The sequence below is a fragment of the Monodon monoceros genome, unplaced genomic scaffold (genome assembly GCF_005190385.1).
Source record: "Monodon monoceros isolate NGI ecotype Baffin Bay Population unplaced genomic scaffold, NGI_Narwhal_1 Super_Scaffold_12, whole genome shotgun sequence".
In the NCBI taxonomy this organism is placed as follows: domain Eukaryota; kingdom Metazoa; phylum Chordata; class Mammalia; order Artiodactyla; family Monodontidae; genus Monodon; species Monodon monoceros.
The window spans coordinates 36,051,971-36,075,632 of record NW_021703768.1 but is presented as its reverse complement, the minus strand read 5'-3'; the positions used below and the strand labels follow the sequence as shown (position 1 = coordinate 36,075,632).

At 38.6% G+C, this 23,662-nt stretch overlaps 2 protein-coding genes across 5 annotated transcripts in view; one reads left to right on the top strand and one right to left on the bottom strand.

The window, feature by feature from the left end:
* Window positions 1-18,445, top strand: part of SELENOP (selenoprotein P) — a 43,849-nt gene extending 25,404 nt beyond the window's left edge. Inside the window, exons 1-5 of one of the 2 annotated variants that reach the window (XM_029216392.1) lie at window positions 8,771-8,956; window positions 12,202-12,417; window positions 13,377-13,589; window positions 15,213-15,330; window positions 17,025-18,445. In XM_029216392.1, coding sequence (XP_029072225.1) covers window positions 12,215-12,417; window positions 13,377-13,589; window positions 15,213-15,330; window positions 17,025-17,606 — 1,116 coding nt within the window. In that variant the 5' untranslated portion in view covers window positions 8,771-8,956; window positions 12,202-12,214 and the 3' untranslated portion in view covers window positions 17,607-18,445. Of the gene's footprint in view, window positions 1-8,770; window positions 8,957-12,201; window positions 12,418-13,376; window positions 13,590-15,212; window positions 15,331-17,024 lie in introns of those variants that run through there. The other variant, XM_029216391.1, reaches the window with a different exon arrangement.
* The window catches only part of CCDC152 (coiled-coil domain containing 152), a 28,006-nt gene continuing 22,493 nt past the window's right edge, over window positions 18,150-23,662 (bottom strand). For 2 of the 3 annotated variants that reach the window (XM_029216395.1, XM_029216393.1), the window contains 3 exons: window positions 21,173-21,300; window positions 19,301-19,384; window positions 18,150-18,707 (listed from right to left, as the gene is read on the bottom strand). In XM_029216395.1, coding sequence (XP_029072228.1) covers window positions 18,558-18,707; window positions 19,301-19,384; window positions 21,173-21,300 — 362 coding nt within the window. In that variant the 3' untranslated portion in view covers window positions 18,150-18,557. The remainder of the gene's footprint in view (window positions 18,708-19,300; window positions 19,385-21,172; window positions 21,301-23,662) is intronic. The other variant, XM_029216394.1, reaches the window with a different exon arrangement.

Here is a 23,662-nt window from a genome sequence, read left to right as displayed (position 1 = left end):
CTAGAAGACTGCTGAGGAGAGAAGTTTCAGAATTGTTCCTTGTATGGAGTGTGAGGATGGAGTTTGAGGGTTTCAAATCTGCATTTCTATCACTGTACAGCATATGCTCCTCTGAAACTAATCTGATTTTTAGGCTCCACGTAGTAATCTCAGAGAACTTCTGTCCTGAGTCAGGTGGCAACCAAACGGTAGGAGGGCTTGCAGAGCCGCCTTCTGCCTGGTAGCAGATTCTTCTTCCTCCAACTGAAAAACCTAGCAGTTAAAGTATTTTGGAAAATAGTTATGATGACTATTCTCCAGCAAACAAGAGCATGGAATTCAGCTACAGGTGCTATGCATTTGTTTAAATGTACCAAGCCTCAGCATGTATGTGCCTAGTAAAAACACGTATATGTATACACATATATACATCCATACACATTTATGAAGAAAAGTAAATTCATGTTTATTGTAGCAGTTAAGCTCTTGAACACTGGAACTGTTGAGTTTGAATCCCAGCTCCTCTGCTTTTCCAGATCTGAATCTGGGGAGAGTTACTTAACCTCCATTTGCTTCAGTTTTCTCAACTATAAAGCAAGGGTAATAGGCTGTTGAGAGGATTACATGAGCTATTACCTTGAAAAGACTTAGGACAGTGACAGGCACACAATAAATGATAGCCATTCTATTATTGTAGACTTCTTAGCCAAAATTACAGTAGACTTTTTAGCCACCACTACTATAGACTTCTTAGCCATCATTACTATAGACTTCTTAGAAAAAAGCACATAAGCACAAAGAAGAACTAAAACACCCTTATACTAAAGGAGAACCACTGTTAATGCTATGTTCCCAGTCTTCTTTCACGTGCTCGCCTTCTGTTTACTGTCACCCTGGAGTCACACTCCAGTGTCCAGGGTTCCAGGGCATGTGGGCCTGCACACACAGACGCGTGCACACACAGGCATATATGCACACTCACACCTTTTTATGCTTCTTGCAAAGATTAGACTATGTGCTTTCGTGGTTAAGTAACCCTGCACAAGTATGCCTTCAGGATTAACCTATGCACTAAAAGGTCAAAACTTACTTTAAAAGTTATTATGGAGTCATGTTTCAAAAAGAACAAATACTTTGCCATTTTTCCATTAATCCTCAAATCGAGGAAAGCGTGTGTCCTACTATTGGCTGCTTTGTTGAGTATATATTTGAGTTACATAAACATGAAAGACCTTAGAACTGAAACATGCCTCATTTATACAACCCGTGTTTCATTTCAAAAGGGAAAGTGAGTGTATCACCAGCTGTAGTTGTGAATTCCCGGTGAATTGCCAATAGTGTTTCAAGGAGCTAACACGTCCCTTTTCCCACCTTGTTCTGCTTCTGCCTTCCTCACTTTCCTTCTCCATGTAGAGAAGTCAGGTGGGCCTCTGCTTACTTGTTTATCTTTGAGAGGGGTGATCTCTCCCTTCTCTGACAGTTTGTGATTCTAGGCTCCTAGAATGCGGTAAAGAACCATAGATACTGTTATACAGATCAGAAAGCTGGAACAGAGGGTGATAAAGTCCCAGTTTCCAGGGAGAAGTAGGAGTGGGTGTCTCCTGTTTGCTCTCTGTCCTCCAGAAGGAACACTCTCTACCCAATTTCTTCACTTCATCGCATGATGATTCGCCCAGGCCCAGGGACCATACGTCTCATCGGTGAAAAACGATGTGTGATGATGACAGCGTGGCTATTTATGTTCTCCACAGTTCTCAGTCCGAAGTTTCATCATCTGGCCCTCTGGGCCTCATTTCCTTCGGGGCCGACCTTGCTGCAGCACTGAGTAACTGGGAATGGCCCCCTTCCCCCTTCCCCCTCTGATAACCATTTGCTTTATCCCAGGCCTTTCTGGAGACAAGGAAGATTTTATTGGGAGGACTTAAGGCACAGAGGAAGTGATTTTTGTGCCCTTCAAACTAAACCATATAGATGATTATTTACCTGTCTACAAAGACAGCTGGTTCCGAAAATAACTGCTTTATAAAAAAAATTTTTTAGAATGACATGACTGCTTGTACCAGCACTAGAGGGTTAATAATGGGGCAATAAAGGAGAATTTAGCGCTAAATATGAGTGTTGGCCTTTAACAGCTAGGATGGTCCCATGCTATCAGCATTACATTGAAAATAAGTTGTAGCAAAACCTAGTCTGAAAATGCCAAGGGAAACTGAGGTGTCATGCTTCTAGGTGGTGATTTAAGGATGTGAGAAAAGTAAAATCCCTTCTGCATTTAGCCTTATATTGCTAATAAACCAGAATTTAAAAGATGCATTCATGTATGTTGATACATAAAACAGCAAAGAAAAACATAGAGAAGGAACACGTTCCTTAATATACAAATAATGTTTGTAATAAATTTAAAAAGATTACTAGTAAAATAGACAAATGGCATGAACTGGCATTTCACAGATAAGAGAGTACAAATGGTCAATGCTAGGGGCTGAATTGTGTTCTCCCAAATTTGTATGTTGACATCCTAACCCCAGTACCTCAGAATGTGACTGTATTTGGAGATGGGGCCTTGAAAGAGGTAGTTAAGGTCAAACGAGGTCATATAGATGGTTCTAGTGCGATATGACTGGTGTCCTCATAAAAAGTGGAGATTAGGAAAGAGGCACACATAGAGGAAGACCATATGAAGACACAGAGAGAAAATGGCCATCTACAAGCCAAGGAGAGAGGCTTCAAATGAAACCAGCCCTGCTGACACCTTGATCCTGGACATCTAGCCTCCAGAACTGTGAGGAAATAAATTTCTGTTATTTAAGCTGCCCAATGTATGGTACTTTGTGATGGCAGCCCTAGCGAAGTAACACAATCAATAAACTTACAAATAATGAAATAAATTCAAATTAAACAATAATTTGACAGTGGAAATAAGTACTGCCATGTACTTCTGGGTGGGAGTATAATTTGGTATACTTGGAAGGGCAATTTGGTAATAGCATTCAAAATTTGAAATATCCATTCCCTTTCACCAGGAATTTTACTTCAAGCAGAAATTATATGTCATTCACAAAGATACATATAAAAATATGGTCAATTAAATTTTTTTTCTTTTTTTTACGGTACGCGGGCCTCTCACTGTTGTGGCCTCTCCCGTTGCGGAGCATAGGCTCCGGATGCGCAGGCTCACCGGCCATGGCTCACGGGCCTAGCTGCTCCGCGGCATGTGGGATCTTCCCGGACCGGGGCACGAACCCGTGTCCCCTGCATCGGCAGGCGGACTCTCAACCACTGCGCCACCAGGGAAGCCCCAGTTGAATTATTGTTAATGAGCATTATACAAAACTACCTGGTCTGAAATTATTACACTTACTTGACTATTCTTTCAGAAAATTCAAAATATTTGCTTTAAGATTCTATGATAAAACTCTTAATATTTGAGAAATCATCAACACAAGTCCTGGAAGACTTTTTTGGTAATATGTAAAGTGAAATGGCAAATTAAGACCACCAGAAAATTAACGTAGGTTGTCTTGAAATATCCATCTAACTGAGATATTTCAGTTTTTGTAAAGTTGAAATGTTTTATTTATTATCTTTTTGTATAGTTGAAATGTTTCAACTATACAAAACTGGCCTCTTTGCAAAATGATAGCATGGTACACGCACAACAGAAAGCTCTCTAAGTTTTAAGGAAAAGGAGCGTAAAAAGTTTTTAGTAGCTAGTCTAAGGCATTATTAGTGTTGAGAAGGAATTCATCAGACTGACCTATGTTTTCCATGTCTAGGATATGTGAGGAAATGAATAATCACTTGAGCTGCATTGGCAATAAGAATTACTTTGCACTGTGTTTTGGAGAAACTGCGGACACAGAAGCTCTGAAAACTGAGTAGGAGTTATTCTTTTGTAAGGGCTATTTACATTTATAAGGGAAAACTTCTGTAAGGGTATCTCCCTCTCTGTAACAGGAGGGGGAGGATAACCGAATCTCTAGAAACTTATCAATGGAGAAGACAATGACCTAAATCTGTGTAATAACCTTACCCTCCTTTACTGTGCTTTCCCCAGTAGCCTCCCATAACTAGCTCTCAACACCTTCTTTTGCCTTTAGCTGGAGGTGGTATTTAAGGTGGTGACTTGAGTCGTTTCTGGGAGTTAGTTTTTCTGAGTATCTCCCGTGTATACAGGAGGTACACATGCTATTAAACCTGTTTGTTTTTCTCTTGTTGCTCTATCTTGTACTACAGGGGGTGTCTCAGCCAAGAACCTAGAAGGGCAGAGAGAAATTATTTTTCCTCCCTTACATGTCGTCTAGAGGCTATGTGATGCCCCCTTGCTTCTTGTATGTTGGTGCCAATTCTCTGTCCTGTGAGGAGCTGCAGGTGCTGGCTCTGGTTTAGACAAGTTTTTTTTTTAGTTAAAAAAAATTAATAACATCCTAATTCAAAGAAAAATTCTTCTGATGTCTGTTAACTCTCTGAATGTGCTCAGTCCCGCATGAAATTTGGCACTCTATGTAGTTACCCCTTAATTGCATTCATGTTTGATATATCAAACAGTTCTCAGATTTGTCAGCTTGAGAGCTTGAAGAGCTCCCCTCAAAGCATATTTCATATGAATCTCAAAGGCTCACATTACTCCTTACCTAATCCAAATGCTGGTCCATGCCTTCCTCTGGCCATTGTTCTTAGTTGGCCTGCTTACTTTGAAAGCATCTTATTTTTTTCCTGGGTACCCCTTGCATACTCAACGGCTTACCTTTAAACATGGATGCTCAAACAGTCTTATACTGGGTACAATGTATAAGGTGAGGTCTAGGGCACCTTCTTGTACATGAAAGGGGAGGAAGAATAATTTAGATCAAAGGGTCCATTTCCCAAAATATTGGAAAAGTCTTCATTTCCCTTTGTATGTAAAACACCACCTAACAACCAAGTTAAGGGGGTTAATATTTTATATAGGCCCTTCATATGGTAATGACGCTTTTTGATAATTTGAGACATCAATGTTTTACAAATGTTAATGGGTCAATGTCATATCATCACCTGCTGTAGCTAATAAACTGATTTCTAAAATCACAGTTCATAGTCTTTTTCTCTTTTAAGTATATAATGAACTCACAGGTTCTTAGGGCCCTATTCTCCATGGAAGTCACCAAGACCCCTAAGAACCTGAGAATGCTTATTAAAAACAGGGATTAAATAGATGCATAAACCTTCTGGGGAAAAATTATAAGGATGTGGAAGAATGAGACAGTACGGAAGAAAGATTCTTTACTCCAGGGCTGGAAGTTGTGGGAGATGAGATCATTAGGATACAGTCAGTAATCTTTTTTTTTTTTTGCGGTACGTGGGTCTCTCACTGTTGCGGCGCACAGGCTCCAGACGTGCAGGCTCAGCGGCCATGGCTCACGGGCCCAGCCGCTCCGCGGCATGTGGGATCTTCCCGGACCGGGGCACGAACCCGTGTCCCCTGCATCGGCAGGCGGACTCCCAACCACTGTGCCACCAGGGAAACCCCCTACAGTCAGTAATCTTAAGGTTCATTGTATGGTGGTGCCTGGAACAACCTATCAGGAGATTTTAATCATTCATAAAAATTGAAACAAAATATTTTTCTAGAGAGTGCTATGATCAGATTCGCTGGGGGCTTTGGAGGTAAGAGTGTGAAACCTAAGATAAAGTGCCTGTTGAACTTGTGCTAACCTATCCTGCTGGCCCTATCTCCAGGCTGGGTTAAAACGCTCCTCTTTTCATATCCAGGGTTCCTACAGAACCTTGTGCTTACAGCCATCCTAGACGTTGTCTCACTTTGCAATGTGTTTTCACTGCTTACGTGTCTCTCTCTTCTATTAGATTTTGAAGTCCTTAAGAACAGGGGACTCAGCATTGTGCCTAGCATAAGCACCTAATAAATGTTTGATCTTGTTCAATTGAATGTAATTTGATTTACTAGTCAATAAAGGTTTGTTTGAAAACTCTGCTTTCTTAAGTATGCTGACTAGACCCAGATTGCCCAGCACAGAAGAGGCTGTTAAGAATGGATTCCCTTCAAACCCTCCTCCACTGTTGGTGGGAATGTAGATTGGTGCAGCCACTATGGAAAACAGTATGGAGGTTTCTTAAAAAACTAAAAATAGAGTTACCATATGATCCAGCAATCCCACTCCTGGGCATATATCCAGAAAAGGCACATTTGAAAATATTGAAAATATAACTAATTTGAAAATATACACGCACCCCAATGTTCATAGCAGCACTATTTATAATAGCCAAGACATGGAAGCAACCTGAGTGTCCATCAACAGATGCTTGGTTTCAGATGATGTGGTATATATTTACAATGGAATATTACTTGGCTATAAATACTGCCATTTGTCATACTAAGTGAAGTAAGCCAGACAGAGAAAGACAAATATAGGGTATCACTTGTATGTGGAATATAAAAAATAATACAAATGAATCTACATAAAAAACAGAAACAGACTCACAGACATAGAAAACAAACACATTTACCAAAGGGTAAAGAAGGGGAGGGATAAATTAGGAGTATGGGATTAACAGATACAAACAACTGTACATAAGTAGATAAGCAACAAGGATTTACTGTGTAACACTGGGAACTGTAGGACTCCCTGGTGGCGCAGGGAGGGAGACGCAAGAGGGAAGAGATATGGAAACATATGTATATGTGTAACTGATTCACTTTGTTATAAAGCAGAAACTAACACACCATTGTAAAGCGATTATACTCCAATAAAGATGTTAAAAAAAAAAAAAAAAGAATCTGCCTGCCAGTGCCGGAGACACTAGTTTGATCCCTTGTCCGGGAAGATCCCACATGCCGGGGAGCAACTAAGCCAATGTGCCACAACTACTGAGCCCACTCGCTGCAACAATTGAGCCCGCATGCTGCAACTACCGAAGGCCGAGCGTCTAGAGCCCGTGTACCGCAACGAAGAGTAGCCCCCGCTCGCCGCAGCTAGAGAAAGCTCGCGTGCAGCAACGAAGACCCAATGCAGACAAAAAATAGATAAAATTAAAAAAAAGTTGGGAACTGTATTCAATACCTTGTAATAACCTATAAGGGAAAATAATCTAAAAAATATATATCTGAATCATTTTGCTGTATATCTGAAACTAACACAATGTTGTAAAATCCACTATACTTCAATTAAAGGAAACCCATGGATTCCCTTCAAACATTGCAAGCTCCCCATCATCTCTTTTTGCCATCTGGGGGTTTTAGATATACACTGGCCTAGACACAAACACTCCCAGGCACTTTGCTTTGGAGCTAGCTGCACACTTGCAGGGAATTCCCTGGCACAGGAGGCAGCTGCTAAGCCACGTGTAAAGGAAGGTGGTGATGGTGAAATACTGTTTCCTGCTGCAGACAGACCCAACATGACTCTTTACATTTGTGAAGAAAATGAACTATAGGGGGGGTTATCTGCTTCATACAAAATTGTTTCACACGGTTCTTTTAAAAAACAAGTATGTATATATGCATTTTTCTTTTCCTGCAGAAAAACTAAGCATTTCACTAGATTCTCAAAGAGATCTGGGACCCCAAAAGGTTAATACCTACTGCTTGGTGTGAGTAAATAGAATTTGGCTTTCAAATGTCAAGCTTTTCCTTTTTTTTTTTTTTAAAGAAAGTTGCTGCTTTATTCAATAGTGCTTTAAGTGGCAGAGGAATTTAGAACCAACCCGCTTTATGGAGCCAAGTGTGGAAGGATTCTTTTTTTTTTTTTGTCAGCGCCACACGGCATGTAGAATCTTAGTTCCCCAACCAGGGATGAACCCATGTCCCCTGCATTGGGAGCGTGGAATCTTAACCACTGGACCACCAGGGAAGTCCAAGTTTCTACTTGGATAATTTCTTCACAGGAAAGATAACATCAGAGCCTCTTTGTACTTTCTGCACCTTGTACAGCAGTACTCAGCCCACAGCAATCAATAGGGGTTTGTTTGGACAAAATGCATCGGTAGTGAAAGCGAGGCTTACTTGAAAACCATCACTATCCAGGGCTGCTGTCATTTGAAATTGCTGCTTGCCTTACCCATCATGCGTGTGCTCATTTGTAGCAGTTAGTGGAGAGAATGTATCCCTTTCTGAAAGGGTAGGAATTTTCCATTTTATTTGTACGTTTTGAAATTTCCATATCCTTTTCCATGTTCAGCTACTATCACAGCTAACTTATTTGTATGGTACTTAAATTTGTAAAGAATTTACAATAGATTGTTAAAAGCTTCTGTGGGATACCTAGGTCTTCCTGGGAGTGGGACTTCTGTGATGAGAAAAATGAGGCCTGGCATCTCTCAGATAAGAGGTCTCTTTCCTTATTCCTTTCCTTAAATGAAAAAGAAAAGAGCAGAAGTCCTGTGAGATCCCACAGAGATTCAAGTTTTAACCACTGCAAAATAATCTAAGTAGGTCTGTAACAGCAGGAAAGATTTGAAACACCAGGTGACTTTTCTAACAAAGTTCGCACAGTTTGGGTTAGGCTAGCACCTGACCACTACAAAGTAAAAGAAAAAAAAATTTTTTTCTTATTTTAAAAAGACAGCTTACCTCGCTGGCTCAGCAAATGTTTTTCCCTATTATAGTTTGGAAAAGAGCATAACTTGGAGGCCTTCTTTACCCTTAGCCCTTCCTCCCGCCCCCGACTGTACCATTAAATCCTAGCTACTGGGGTGACTAAAAAGGATAGGGAATAAATCAGTAATTGCAAAAACTCCCCCCCCCGCCCCCATTTTGTGCATGCCAGCACTTGCTACTTTTTTAAAGTTGGTTGTAATAATCAGTCAGAGGTTGTCTCTGCTAGCCAGGTCACAGCCTGAGTGGGCATTGAACTTTGGACTATAGCTGAGGGGCGAGGTAGACAACAGGGACTATAAATATCCGAGTTTCTGGCTGTGGCTTTGTGGAGCTGCCCCAGCTGAGCAAGAGAAAGGAAGCAGCAAGCTAGTCGGAAGGGGTTGTGTAAGTAGAAACTTTGTGTTTTTCCAAACTTGATTCCTTGACAGTTTGGTAAATGATTTGATTTTTGAGTCTTGATAAAATGTTTCTGTCCCTAGAATAGATTTGAAGAAAAGAGATGGGTAAAGAAAAGTAATACAAAAGAAAGAACAAAAGAGTCTAAACGTCGAGTGCAGTGGGGACACTTAACAATTCTTGCTGATTTTTGCCCTGCTTTCTGCACAGCTGAGGATGAAGATGGGGGCAGAGGAGGCTGGAGAAATTGAACTCTTTTCCTCTGCAAAAAGTTGTGATGTTACATAGGCAATATTATATGTTCAAGCTTAAATATTTCCTACCGAAATGCAGAGTGAGAGCTCTAGGGGCAAAACAGCCTGTGGGTTTGAAGAGCAGAGACTGAGATATGGCCTTTCTACAGTGCTGTAGAAATGGCCAGGGATATTGTGAGCAGTTTCAAGGTTAAAAAAAAAAAAAAAAAAAAAAGAAGGGAGAGCAGGTTTGGTCCACTGTGCGGAAATGATCATCCTTGAAAGAGTTAAAACCCATGTCAGAATCGGGTGGTCTGCGATTAAATGCAATGCTTCGCAGTTTACGTGGTGATGGGCGCTTTCAGGAGAATGAGGGGGGACCCTCAGATGCGGGTCTGAAGGTTAGGGGAAGAGGGTGGAAGAAGTTTCTGCGTGTTTTGCCTTTTGATGGGAAATTTTAAACAAATGTAGCTCTGTATGTGGCCAGTGAATCTAGGTTTTGTGATTGAAAGTGGTGAGATTAGTGAAATTCATAACTACATTTTAACGGTTATTGCATCAGCTTCCAGTAAATCTAGTTTTTGTTATTTATCTACATTATTTTATATAGTTGTCTGACAGCTGTAATTAATCAAAAGTTTATTATGTAAAAAGTGACTTTAAGGAAACAAAGTTGAACAGCTTATTGATTATAGTAACAGAGGAAAATCTGAAAATGTGAACTCTGTAATCCACTCTGCCAATGGCTTGTTATTTTTTCATCAGAAAACTAAATGAGAGCAATGGGTGAGATAACCTTTTCATTTGTATTCACTCTCCAGCCAATTGGAATGGTATGCAAAGTAAGGGCGCCAAGCGCTGAGTTTATGCTGGGGTCTATAACTACTGAATTTATATTCTAGAAAGTAGGGAAGATCTAGCCATTCTAGTAAGAAACAAAATAGCTTGAATAATTTTGATGTTTTCTTTGTCATCTTAGGGCATTAAAAAAACCCAGATCCTGGCTACTATAGTTACTAAAGGTGACCCAGCTAAAAACGGTCAATATATTGCAGTATCTAAGAGGTCATGTGTTGGAATTAGTAGAACCAGCCTGAACCCAGTTTCCCTGTGACTTAGTACCTGTGTGGACTTGGGCAAGATGCCTAAACTGTCACTTAGCCATAGTTTACTGCAAAAGGAGATAATGGTCACATAGTTGTAAGGATTAACTGACATGATATTAAAAAAGTGCTTTGTGCTACCTGCAAATAGTTGTATAAATGCTCGATAAATGGTAGCTATAAGAAGGATAATTGTATCATCAGTATAATTACTATCCTAAAGAGATTCCCTAGATTTAGTCCAGATATATCCTCTCCTTTTTTTAAGTATTGGAATTTTAAAGATATTAGAATAGTTGTGATGGCCTTAATAAATTATTTATCCTCTCAACACCCCCCCCCTTTATTTCTCTTCCTTTAGTTAGGCTCTTATCAAGATATTCTATATAGCTAGGAATTTTGTGGTGTCAAATAATGTGAAAGATAAGCAGGTTTTTAAAAGTTCTCTCTATAGCTACCAGTGCATTAGAGCCCAAATCAATCTGATTGTAGCCTTTCTACTCCCCTCTTAACCCTGGGCTCACTCTAGGTAACTTATCGTTAGCTGCCCACCCTCCCCCCTGCCCAAGTACTTTTACTTTTTTAATCCCAGATCAGTGCCTGAAAATGTGCCAACTTCCCAGTTCTGGAATTTTGTCCTGATCTCTCTCCCTCAGACTTTTTTTTTTGCGGTACGTGGGCCTTTCACTGTTGTGGCTTCTCCCGTTGCGGGGCACAGGCTCCGGACGCACAGGCTCAGCGGCCACGGCTCACGGGCCCAGCCGCTCCGTGGCATGTGGGATCTTCCCGGACCGGGGCACGAACCCGCGTCCCATGCTTCGGCAGGCGAACTCTCAACCACTGCGCCACCAGGGAAGCCCCTCAGACTTTTATATCAAAATGAGCCTGATTACTTTATCTGATTCACTTAGTGTGTCTTAAATAAAAATTAAATCATGTTTGCATAAATGTATGGATTTTTCTTTCTCTGCTTATCTCTGCTGAATATGCTCTTTTTTCCACCACTTGTCTACAAATCACGTGTTTTATTTGTACCTCTCTGCAGAGAGCGCTAGCCCTTGTTTTGGGAATATTTCTTGTCATGTATTTAATACTTGTACATTTCTTGTCTGAGTATTTCCTACTCAGAGGGGTCATCTTTTTTACCCAAGAATGTGCCATCTAGTCACAGGAACTTCCTGAATGTAGTGGTAGCCAAGAAGTAGACTAATTGAGTGTAGATTCCAGTGAATCTTAAATGGTACAGGGGCCAGTGATTTGCAGTACTTCTTCCTGGTCTGGTGTTTTTTCATTGGTTGGTGTTTGTCTTGGATGTGATAGCAACATTTTGGTAGGCAGTAACATCTGAATCTCTTCACGTTGGTAGACTGCCCTCACTGCCACCTTCTTTCTTCCTGGGTTCTCTTTCCGTGCTGTCTTTTCATTTCTGTGGAGAATCCCCTACTTACCCTTTCCTTTCTTAGATTGGTAGAGGATAGAGAGAAGCAGGCAGAACTTGGTGTGTCTCAAATAAAAATCAAATCATGTTTGCAGAATGTTACTTGGTTGTAGAGGCCACATTCTCAAAATTTCCTTAGACATGTATTTTCTCCTAGACATATATCTTCTACTAGAGAAGTACTTGGCTGCCTGTTCAGGCAGATCTCCATTGCATGCTTACCAAAGTATCTTGCTAAGCCAGATAGTTAAGAGGTACTTTGACAGCTTCCCTGACTCTGGCTGATCTTTTCCCCTTTACAGGGAGATTTGGGGCCAAGAGGCCCAACGTAGTGAGTCCAACAACATGGAGACAGAATCCACTGGCTAGATATTTGTACAGAGTAGAATTGTACCTGCTGGGTTTATAGAAATTCCTTGTTATGACTGTGAAGATGACGAAAGGTTTTCTCTTTTACAGGACAGCCCCAGCAATGTGGAGAGGCCTGGGGCTGGCCCTGGCTCTTTGTCTCCTCCCCACGGGAGGAACAGAGAGCCAGGGGCAGAGCTCCTTTTGTAAGCAACCTCCAGCCTGGAGCATAAAGGATCAAGACCCCATGCTGAACTCCTATGGTTCAGTGACGGTGGTTGCTCTTCTTCAAGCCAGCTGATACCTGTGCATACTGCAGGCATCTAGGTAAGGTAGTCTTTCTGTGGTCTAGCATTTCTTAAGGGGATAGCTATTAAATACATACATACATAAAATAAAATAAAAATAGAAATTTTTATTAAATTGCATTTTTGAAAAACTATACAAGTTTGCCTAGAACATGTTAGAGGAAAGAAGACTAGGAGGGTGTTTACAGTTGTTTTCCTGGGGCTATGGAAGCTTCTTCTTCTTTTTGTGTACCTGTATTTTTTTTTTTTTTTTTTGTGGTACGCGGGCCTCTCACCGTTGTGGCCTCTCCCGTTGTGAAGCAACAGGCTCCGGACGCGCAGGCTCAGTGGCCATGGCTCACGGGCCCAGCTGCTCCGCGGCATGTGGGATCTTCCCGGACCGGGGCACGAACCCGTGTCCCCTGCATCGGCAGGTGGACTCTCAACCACTGCGCCACCAGGGAAGCCCTGTGTACCTGTATTTTATAGTACCCTACTAAATATGTACTACTTGTGTAATGAAAATGTTCTAAATTGTACTGTTGGAAATGGATTAGTTGTTTCAATATAGGAAGCAGAGACGAGAGCTTTGCTAGAGTAGAATGAACACTAGACTTGCCACCAAAGGTCTTGAGTCATTTAACAAATTTATAAATATATATTTGTTGGGTTATTTGCCAAATATTTATTGGGTACAATTCTCTGTAACTGCGAGATGGCTTAAAAATATACACTTCACAGGATTAATTTGCGGACTAAATGAGCTGATGTTTGTGCAAGCGCTTAGCATATTGTTTTAACTGAGCATAAGTGCTCAATAAATAATTAGAAAAACAAAAGTCTTAGTCTTTTAAAACAATGCAAAAAAGAGGTATGAGTTAAGTAAAAAATAACAAAAGAGTTTCATTTAGGAAAATAGAGTGAGGAAAAAGGGAGAAGTCACTAAAATAAAATTAAATGAAATTATTCCTTTTTTTGTATTTTTTCCAAATATTTTAGATTGGAAGACCTGCGAGTAGAACTGGAGAAAGAAGGATATTCGAACATCTCTTATGTTGTTGTTAATCATCAAGGAATCTCTTCTCGATTAAACTATGTGCATCTTAAAAATAAGGTTTCAGAACATATTCCTGTTTACCAACAAGAAGAAAACCAAACAGATGTCTGGACTCTCTTAAATGGAAAGAAAGATGACTTCCTCATATATGACAGGTGTGTACACACATGTATACATATATGCATACACACCCACCCCCCAAATTAAAAGATACCTGCTTTGTATTTAATTTAATAAGTAATTTAAAATAACACATCTGCTTTTATTATCAAATACTCAGTTTCAAAGTGAGCCCGTTCAAATGTTTGGTTTTAGTATTTTTGAAATGACTTCTTTTCACACAAGGGAATTCACCACTCCAGTAGGGAAATAAAGAAAATTGACTATACGTTTTTCCCCTGTAAATTAGCATTCTGACTAAATTAAAAAAAGGGTCAATTTGTACCTCGCATACAATTCTAACTTAAAGATTTTGCAGGTGAATAACCATACTTTGCAGGCCACTTGCTTATCTCTAATCTAATTACTAAATTTTAAGTTTACATGCCTGCATTTCTGAACTAGAAAATACGTTAATTATTTAGGTATAATCGGCATGAATCTGCTTTTGATTCCATGAATGAGTAAAACGTTTGTATTTTCAAGGAACCTCAACGCATACATTATTTGATATCACTGGGACTTCCTTGGTGGTGCAGTGGTTAAGAATCCGCCTGCCAGTGCAGGGGACATGGGTTCGAGCCCTGGTCCGGGAAGATCCCACGTGCCGCGGAGCAACTAAGCCCGTGTGCCACAACTACTGAGCCTGCGCTCTAGAGCCCACGACCCACAGCTACTGAGCCTGCGTGCCTAGAGCCTGTGCTCTGCAACAAGAGAAGCCACTGCAACGAGAAGCCTGAGCACCACAAGGAAGAGTAGCCCCCACTGGTCGCAACTAGAGAAAGCCCGCACTCAGCAACAAAGACCCAGTGCAGCCAAAAAATACATAAATAAATAAATAAATTTGACATCACCAACATTTCTAGTTGGTGCTGGTTTTTTTTTTTTTTGGCTCTTCAGGAATGGTAAGCCAGACTCTGCCAAGGCCTAAGACCTACTTGGTCTTACTCTAAATATTTTTAATATTACATGTCATTCTTTTAGGATTGCAAACTTCTTATTCTGTTGCAAAGTGTAACCCTTTGATAGTCATATAAAATTGTATATACAGAGTAAAATAGGGGTAAGAAGGACATTTCAACTCCACTATTTCTGAAAATGCCAGGCATTGTATTTCCATTTCTTTCACTGTACTGAAACTTTTGTTGCATCAGATATTTTTTTAAATCAGTGGGCTACTGGCCAAGACTTGAGGATCTTTTTGTTATGCTGTGATTTCTTATTGTGTGGAATTTGTGCTGCTTTAGCAGTTATGAAAGGATCGTGTGATTTGCAGAGCCCAATTTATGATGTCAGTGGTTTGAGCATTGATAGAATTTACAAGTCAATTACAAAATTGTATTTGACCAAGTCACAATAACTAGACTGCATAGTTTTGACATTATTTGTTGTGACATATCTATTTCACATTTCAAAATCAGACTCACTATAGTCTTGTCATGACCTGACCTGGTATACAGTGCCAGGGAGGTTGTTTGAGACCCCATTCAAGGAAATATACTGAAGTTATGAAAGGGTCTTAGTTATAAGACCATTGAACCTACAGTACCTATCCCAGATGGTGCATGAGTAGGATCATGATACAGAAAATATTGTAATGACTTTGTTATTTTTTTCAGATGTGGCCGCCTTGTATATCATCTTGGTTTGCCTTATTCCTTCCTAACTTTCTCATATGTAGAAGACTCCATTAAGACCGTTTACTGTGAAAGTAAATGTGGAAACTGCTCTCTCAAGGTATTTTTCTCAATTATTTTTACTTGGAGAAAAGAGGAAATCTTTTAAGAACTATTTAAATAAGTTAGTGTTTCATGACTAATTAGTCAATGTTTCTGTTGGTGTACTAAAAATAAACTACAACAGTAATTTTTATTAATATAATTACATATGCTTCCTTTTATGTAACATATACTTTAAAACGTCAAGATCCATATTGCTGCTTTTATCTAGAAGAAGTTTAGAGAACAAAAAAATCAACGTAGATTACGTATTTCAATTACCACCGAATGATATTGCATGAATATAAGTGCTTAAAGAATTCAGCCAACATAAAATACATTATTGCAATATTCTGAATGTGCTCATATAAGAGCATAGTGATAGCAAAGATTATCCATGGCATTACCTGAAGTGGAATTGGGGCCCAGATAACTACTTAATTTGAAGTAGTTATCTTCAAACTTACACAGTGAAGTTACACTGTGAAACTTCAAACTTACACTGTGAAGCCCTTACACAGTGCGCTTGGAATTACTGCATTTATTTCACAATGGAATAACTTTTTTACTCATTACTAATACTTCTCTCTTAACAACCATGAGAATATTTATTCCTTGTCATGAGAGACACTATATTTACAAGTGGTTTATAAAAAAGATAGTCAAGGAATTGATTTTAACTTATATTAACTAAACTTCTTTTCCTCTCAGATTGAGAAGGAAAATAATTCCAAACAGTGTTTCCTTGACAGAGCAAGTGGGCAAAATTCGAACTTAGGTTTAAAAATAATTTTGAACTTTTATTCTAAAATAAAGGAAGCTCTGCTTCCTTTATATTTTTCCCAACTCTAAAGAAAGCCATTCAGATTTTAATGAATCAGTTAAGTTGTTAAGAAGCTCAACAGTTTAATTACTCTAGTTATGTCATTTTTCACATTTTAGTCTTCATAATAATAACATGAGGGTTATGTTACTGCTTTTACAGATGAGGAAACTGAAGTAATGCAAATAAAGTATTAACTCAATGTCTAACTTATACTAAGTGCTTAATGAATGTTAGCAATATTGATTCCTCATTTTTGGGGACTTTTTTTTCAGTATTCTGCATTTTCACAAATGCCTAATAGTTGTAAATATACCTAGGTATATTGAAACAAAGGTAGAAACAATTCTCATAACATGTGTAAAGTTTACAAACATCTGTAAATAGAAATAATATATCGTATTATCTGATATGTCAAATCAAATTGGAGTTTTTCTATTTCATTGCATCCTAGATGCCACCAATTATATGACACATTATTTATGTGTTATTAAAAACTGCTGTCAGTTAAAGTAGGAAACAATACTATAAAACTATCAATAGTAGGATGCATTCCAATTTTAAAGATATTAAAATGTGAAAAAAATACATTGTAGAATCAATGAAATATAGTAATTGGTTTTTTGGAACCAATACGTATATCAAATTGTTTGTTTTTAATAAAACACTATTAAGTTCTCAAAAGTAATTCAGAAACAACCAAAAAATGTACCATTTATTAGTTGTATGCTAAAATCCAGTGGAATTTATAACTTTTCAAAACCTTCAAAATACCAAATCATATCACTTAGTGTTTGAATTTCATATATGTTACCTTTACAAATCATTTTTTCACGCATTCCTGCTAAATCTATAAATTTGCTGGTAAGTGATTTATAAATTTATTCCAGACACTGGAAGATGAAGACTTCTGTAAAAATGTATCTTTGGCTACTGCGGAAAAAACAACCGAGGCTCCACAGCCCCATCACCATCACCATCACCATCTTGAGAACAGTCATCTTTCAGAGTATCCAAAACCAGAAGCACCAGATAACCCTGAGCATCCCCCTCCTTCAGGTCTTCATCGCCACCATAGGCACAGGGGTCACCAAAGACAGGGTCACTCAGAGAACTGAGATGCATTACAACTTTCTCTTCCACAAAAGAAGCTCTGACGAAGTGGATGCATAAATCAGTTACTCTGAAAATTTCCCAAAGATTCAGAATCAGCTCTGAGTAGCTGATGCTGACACTGCCGACATTTGATATTTGAAAAAACAGGGTCTGCAGTCACCTGACAGTGTAAAGAAAACCTCCCCTCTTTATGTAGCTGACAGGGCCTCCTGGCGGAGGAGCACGTCACTGAATCTTGACAGTGACGTTTGCCTCCAGCTGCCTGCCATGCAAGTCAGCAGCTCAAGCCTACAGAAGCCAGCACCAAATGAAGCTGAGAAAAGAAGGCAGAAATGTGAAAATGACCTTCAAATTAAACATTTACAATCGGATGTACTGCCTAAGTCAGTCTAGACAATTACATCTCCAGCATTTTTATAAGCTACCTAATTAATAGTGATCCAAAAATAGGAATTGGATTTGTGTACACATGGAGAAATTGGCTTCCACATTTTAAAATTTAAGTCAAAAAATGTTTACCCCCAACCATATTTTTATTACAGGGCAGCTGAAAGGTGGTTGCAGCATTTGGTTCATATGTTTTTCTTTTTCTTTCTCCAGCATTCTACTTGCATTCATGAGAACAGAAACATAAACTATGACCTAGGGGTTTCTGTTGGATAGTCGGCAACTTAGAATGGAGGAAGAACAACAAAGACATGTTTTCCATTTTTTTCTTTACTTATTTCTCAAACAATATTATCTTTGTCTTTTTAATCTTACGTTTTTAACAAATTAAACCTTTAAAGAAAGAAGTGATTTCTGTCTTTTCAGATCCAGAAATACTCATACATGAATATTTTGCTATGATTACATTTTAGATATCCATTTATACTTTTTTTACATCCAAGACTCATATCTTGATTTTTACTATCACATATGAATGAAGTCTTTATATCTTGCTTTCTTTGTCTAGCATTGTATCGTACTCTTTAAAATTTAAGATTGCCAGTCTTGAAAGATAGATGGGAAATGATAAAAGAATGTTGTCTATCTCTTGATTGCTTAGAAAGTACTTCCATAGTCAATGATGGTTCAATAGGTAAACTAAGTCCTATAAACCTGAACTTTTTTATGGCTAATACTATTAAGCAAGAATGCAGAACACGATTGGCAAAAGTGTGCATTTGTTTAAATAAACTCAATGAAGTTTAAAGCTGTCTTTTTGTTTTCATTGTAATTACTTAGTATGTTATATTGACAATAGAAGTGAATTTTCAATTGCTTTTAAAGAAATTAAATAGCAACTAATGAATTTACTTCCATACTCAAAACCGTCTACGCTTAAAGTAAGAATCTTTGCCAGCAAGTTTGAATTGAGAATCTTTGCTAACAGAGAGGCGTTGCTCTAAATCGTGAATGGTATTACGAAGAACTGCAATCTCCTTGTTTTTTTCTTCTTGAAGATGCTGAAGCTTCTAAAGAGAGCAGAAAAATTTTGTTATTGCAGTTCATAAATAATAAGATTAAGTACAAGGAACAACAAAACAACAGCAAAAACTATGCTTCTGGTTTAAGTAGAAGCAGGTATTAAAAAAGATACCATATTTTGAAAGGTCTATAATTTTGCTTTTGTGGGATTTAATGGGGTAAAACTGGTACAAGGATACAAAAACACACATTAGCACCATTTGTTTTAGTTTGTTCCATTCTCCCTATATAGCTTGAAATTATAAACCATAAATAAAGGAGTTGAACAAGAAGTAATCTGCTATCTGAGTATCTAAATAACTTCAGAATAGTAAATCAGCCTTAGTTCAAAGTACATTATGGAATTCCTTAGATGGTCCAAAGAGTCAGAGGACTTCTCTAATGTTTTAATTTACTACTAAGATTTACTAGTTTAAATTGAAAGAGACTTATAAAGATTATTAAAAATCTAATATCTTTATTGTGTGATATATTTTAAGGAAAACTGTTAAGTATGTTGTTAGTAAATATAACCTTTATGAAAACACACTAAGAGAATTAATTTTTTTAAGCAACAGCTGTGCAAGAAAAACTCACATACCCTTCTGTAGATACTGTGTGGCAAAACAGTAGAATCTGGATATGATTTTGATTTAGTTTGAACTCTTGCTAGTTTGGCATCAAACTGAATCAAGTTTAAAAAGAAAGTTGAGAACATTCTAGTTAAACAATTAGAAACAAATGTTTCTATAAATATAAGTATAATCCATTGTATCCTTAGACATATAATCTGTAATTCAAGTGTATTCACTGTATAACAGAAGATAGAAAAGTCTTTAAGAAAGAACAAGGAATACCCAAACAAGATTAACCCTGGCTGCATTTTAAAATTACCTGGGGAGATTTTTTAAAGAACCAAATACCTGGACACTACCTTAGAAATTCTGGGGTGGGGTCAGCATCATTTTTTTCTCAAGACATCAGTTGATTCTATCATGGAGGATTAAGAATCTAGTTAATTAGGGTTGAGAATCTAGTTAACTTAAAGATAGATAAAAATATTTTCATGTTACTATGAGTGTACTTTGTAAAGAATATGTAGTATAATCAACAGTCATGGGAGAAAAACATATACCCTTCTGCAGAAACTTTGAGGCTAAATAGTAGAATTTGGATATGATTTTATTGATTTAGTTTGAACTCTTGCTGGTTTGGCATTAAAGTGAATTGGGTTAAAAAAATTCTCATGGGCCATTGTTACAGTCATATATTTTGCAAAATCTTCCATTATAATTTTTCCTTCAGGTTGAATTTAATGTAGCCTCACTGTGAACTAAGAATAAACTCTGTGAGATTGTGTTCTGGTTTAGGGAGAGAAATGGATTATAGTTATAATGAAGATAAATAGCAAAGAGTTCTGTATATCAAACAACAAACTTGGGCTAGACCAGTGACAGGGCCAGGATGGCAAACAAAATGCACATTCCCAATCAGTGGATTAGAAGTTGATGGCCAATCTTGAAACACAGTCTATTTTATATCAGATGGCCATCCATCCCTCACTGTGGTTTGTGGGTACACTTGACCAGAAGGCAGGAACAGTATCAAAGAGCCTCAAAAGTCAACATCAGTCCCCTTTTGCTCAATAATTATAGAATCTTCAACACTGTATCTCACCAAGCACCTCAGGATACCAAACTTTAAAGAACATGAAAACTAGGTTATCTTAACTAAGTAGGTGAATTCTAACAACGTAAGGTAAAGTGGGAGTCAAGCTGAGGGAAGAATGATGGAAAGGGAGATTAGAAGGATCTAGACAAAAATGTAAAGGGCAAATATATTGTCAAAATATCAATGTCTTTGAGATTCTGACATCTGATTAAACAACCAACTGAGAAGGCTTTTGACCCAAGAACCGGAACCTCAGCCTTTGAGATGCCCTATTTAAAGTCCCTTTAAAAAAATCTGGTTTGTCTGCCTCTATATTTCTACATATTTATTGGGAACAAATTAGTCTCTTTTTTATTTTAAATAAAGAAAAAGATATTTCCAGTTAGTTCACCAGGGTTCCACAATTTCTGCTGAGGAGAGAGTAATGTTAAGGATTAGAAACACTCTCCCCACAGCTGGAATGGTAGTCCTAAAAAGGCTGCATAGACTCAGCTGTAAAATGCAGGTAATATGAGTTATCTGTCTCTGCTGTCAGAGGAAAATACCCTCTCTGGAAACCAGGACCTTTTGAATGACTGAAGAGTCCCACCTTGAGGCCAAGTGCTGAAAGGCAGTGTAGCTAACAGTTGTACAGTACCAGGTTTAAGCATTGCAGGTGATGGATGAAGAATGAGCATGTGTGAAGCCCTCTCACAGGGTTGTTTCTAATCCTGAAATTTATCTCACTCTGATGACAAATAACCAAAGTATGGCCTAGACTAAGGGATGCATCCTCAAATCTAGCAGAGCCTTAAACACTTACCTCTAGCTGTAGTTTGATTATTTCACTTTGTTTTTCCTTTTCTTGAGTTCTTAACTTTGCATTTAACTCTGAGATTTCCACCTCCTTTTTCTCTATCAGTTCTTTATTCTTTTCTTCACTTAATTCAACTGCATAAAAACATAAATTCATCTTAACATTTCAAAAATCTTAAAAGATTTTTTTTGAATTTTAAACAATCTACAAGAAAGTGGAATTTATTAATAAAAACATGTATTTTAGAAACTGTTTACATGCAGGGTAGCTTTTATATATTTTTAACAAGCCCCTGAAAAATGCTTGCGACGCAAAGGTTGCCCATTGAATGCTTTTGAATGAATAATTTGTACTCTTAAATATCTAGAGAATAATACTCTCTAAATGCCTAGAGAATAAATAGGAGATTTAATGGTTAAAGAGGGACACATCCTGGGTTCCTAGTTATAGAAGGCCTCAAGTTACAGGATGACTCTAGAACTACATCAGCTTTTTCTGGCTCCCTCACCATTTCCCTTCATAAGCATTTTGTCCAATAAATTTCTTTGTCTACTCCCATCTTGTCGGCTCCTTGGAGGACCTGAGCTAGCACAAGAAAACAGGTATGATGGGGCACTTACTGCTTTGTAAGAAACGAGGAAGCCATCATTAGTGGTATATGGAGTACTGGTAGTTCCTAGTACACAGCGGGGGTCTGATTGCTGAAGATTTTACCAGAAGTAATCTGGGGGCAATGTCCTGGTGGAGGTGAATGCCTTGCAGGTGTAATGGTTCAGGCATTTGAAAGATAGAGGGAAACGATGCCCACAAAGACAGTAGAGTTGGAGAGTTACTGCTAAATTAAATTGACATCCTACTGAGGGATAATGAGAAACAGCTGTTAACAAGAATTTAACGATTTAAAGAATAGGTGTGGCTAATTATTAGAGAAATGCTAATCATAACTACAATGAGGTGTCACCTCACACTGGTTAGAATGAGCATCATCAGAAAATCCACAAACAATAAATGCTGGAGAGGGTGTGGAGAAAAGGGAACCCTCTTGCACTGTTGGTGGGAATGTAAATTGATACAGCCACTCTGGAGAACAGTATAGAGGGTCCTAAAACACTAAAATAGAACTACCATATGACCCAGCAATCCCACTACTGGGCATATACCCAGAGAAAACCATCATTCAAAAAGACACATGCACCCCAGTGTTCATTGCAGCACTGTTTACAATAGCCAGGTCATGGAAGCCACCTAAATGCCCACTGACAGACAAATGGATAGAGAAGATGTGGTACATATATACAATGGTATATTACTCAGCCATAAAAAGGAACGAAATTGGGGCATTTGCAGAGACGTGGATGGACCTAGAGACTGTCTAGAGTAAAGAGTAAAGTAAGTCAGAAAGAGAAAAACAGGGCTTCCCTGGTGGCACAGTGGTTGAGAGTCCACCTGCCGATGCAGGGGACATGGGTTCGTGCCCCGGTCCGGGAAGATCCCACATGCCGCAGAGCGGCTGGGCCCATGAGCCATGGCCGCTGAGCCTGCACGTCCAGAGCCTGTGCTCTGCAACGGGAGAGGCCACAACAGTGAGAGGTCCGCGTACCGCAAAAAAAAAAAGAAAAAAAGAAAGAGAAAAACAAATATCATATATTAATGCATATATGTGGAATCTAGAAAAATGGTACAGATGAATGGGTTTGCAAGGCAGAAATAGAGACACATGTAAAGAACAAACGTATGGACACCAAGGCGGGGGGATGGTGGTGGTGGGATGAATTGGGAGATTGGGATTGACATATATACACTAATATGTATAAAATAGGTAACTAATAAGAACCTGCTGTATAAAAAAAAAAAACTCAAAAATAAAAAAAGAGAAAAGGAAAACAAAACAAAACAAAAAGAATAGGTGTGAGAGCCAGAGGGACTCTCTGATAGCTTACAAACAGACTCTCACCAACTGTAGTGGAAGAGCAGGTAGAGCTGAGCAACAGAAAATCTAATCATTAAAGTTGCAGAACTCCAGAGATGTTGAAATGTTCAGCCAAAACAGGTGTGCTATGCTAAATCAGGGTCCTAGTTGGGAACACCTAAGATCCCGAAAAATAGGAACATCTGGATAAACACCTGTGAGGATGCTGGCTGTGACAACTCCCCTAAATGCTCGGAAATTGCAGACCTACTTTTTCCTGTTAAGAAGTAGCACTAACCTAGCTGATGAAAGATGCTGCAGAGGCTCCTCTCAGAAGATGCCCTTCCCTCCTCTTTTGGCTGCTAGGCCAATAACTAGGGTTAAAGCGCAGTATAACCTGGTTGGGGGAGTGCTGGGGCTGATAAGGGGGGAAAGTGATTATACCCCAGAGAGCTGCAAGAATTAGCAAGGTTGTATTGGAAAGAGCCATGTGAATACCCTTGAGAACGGACTTTGAGGGTGCTGGATAGAAGAAGACTGAAAGTAAGACTAGGTAAGCAAGAATTCATTGACTTGAAGATACATAC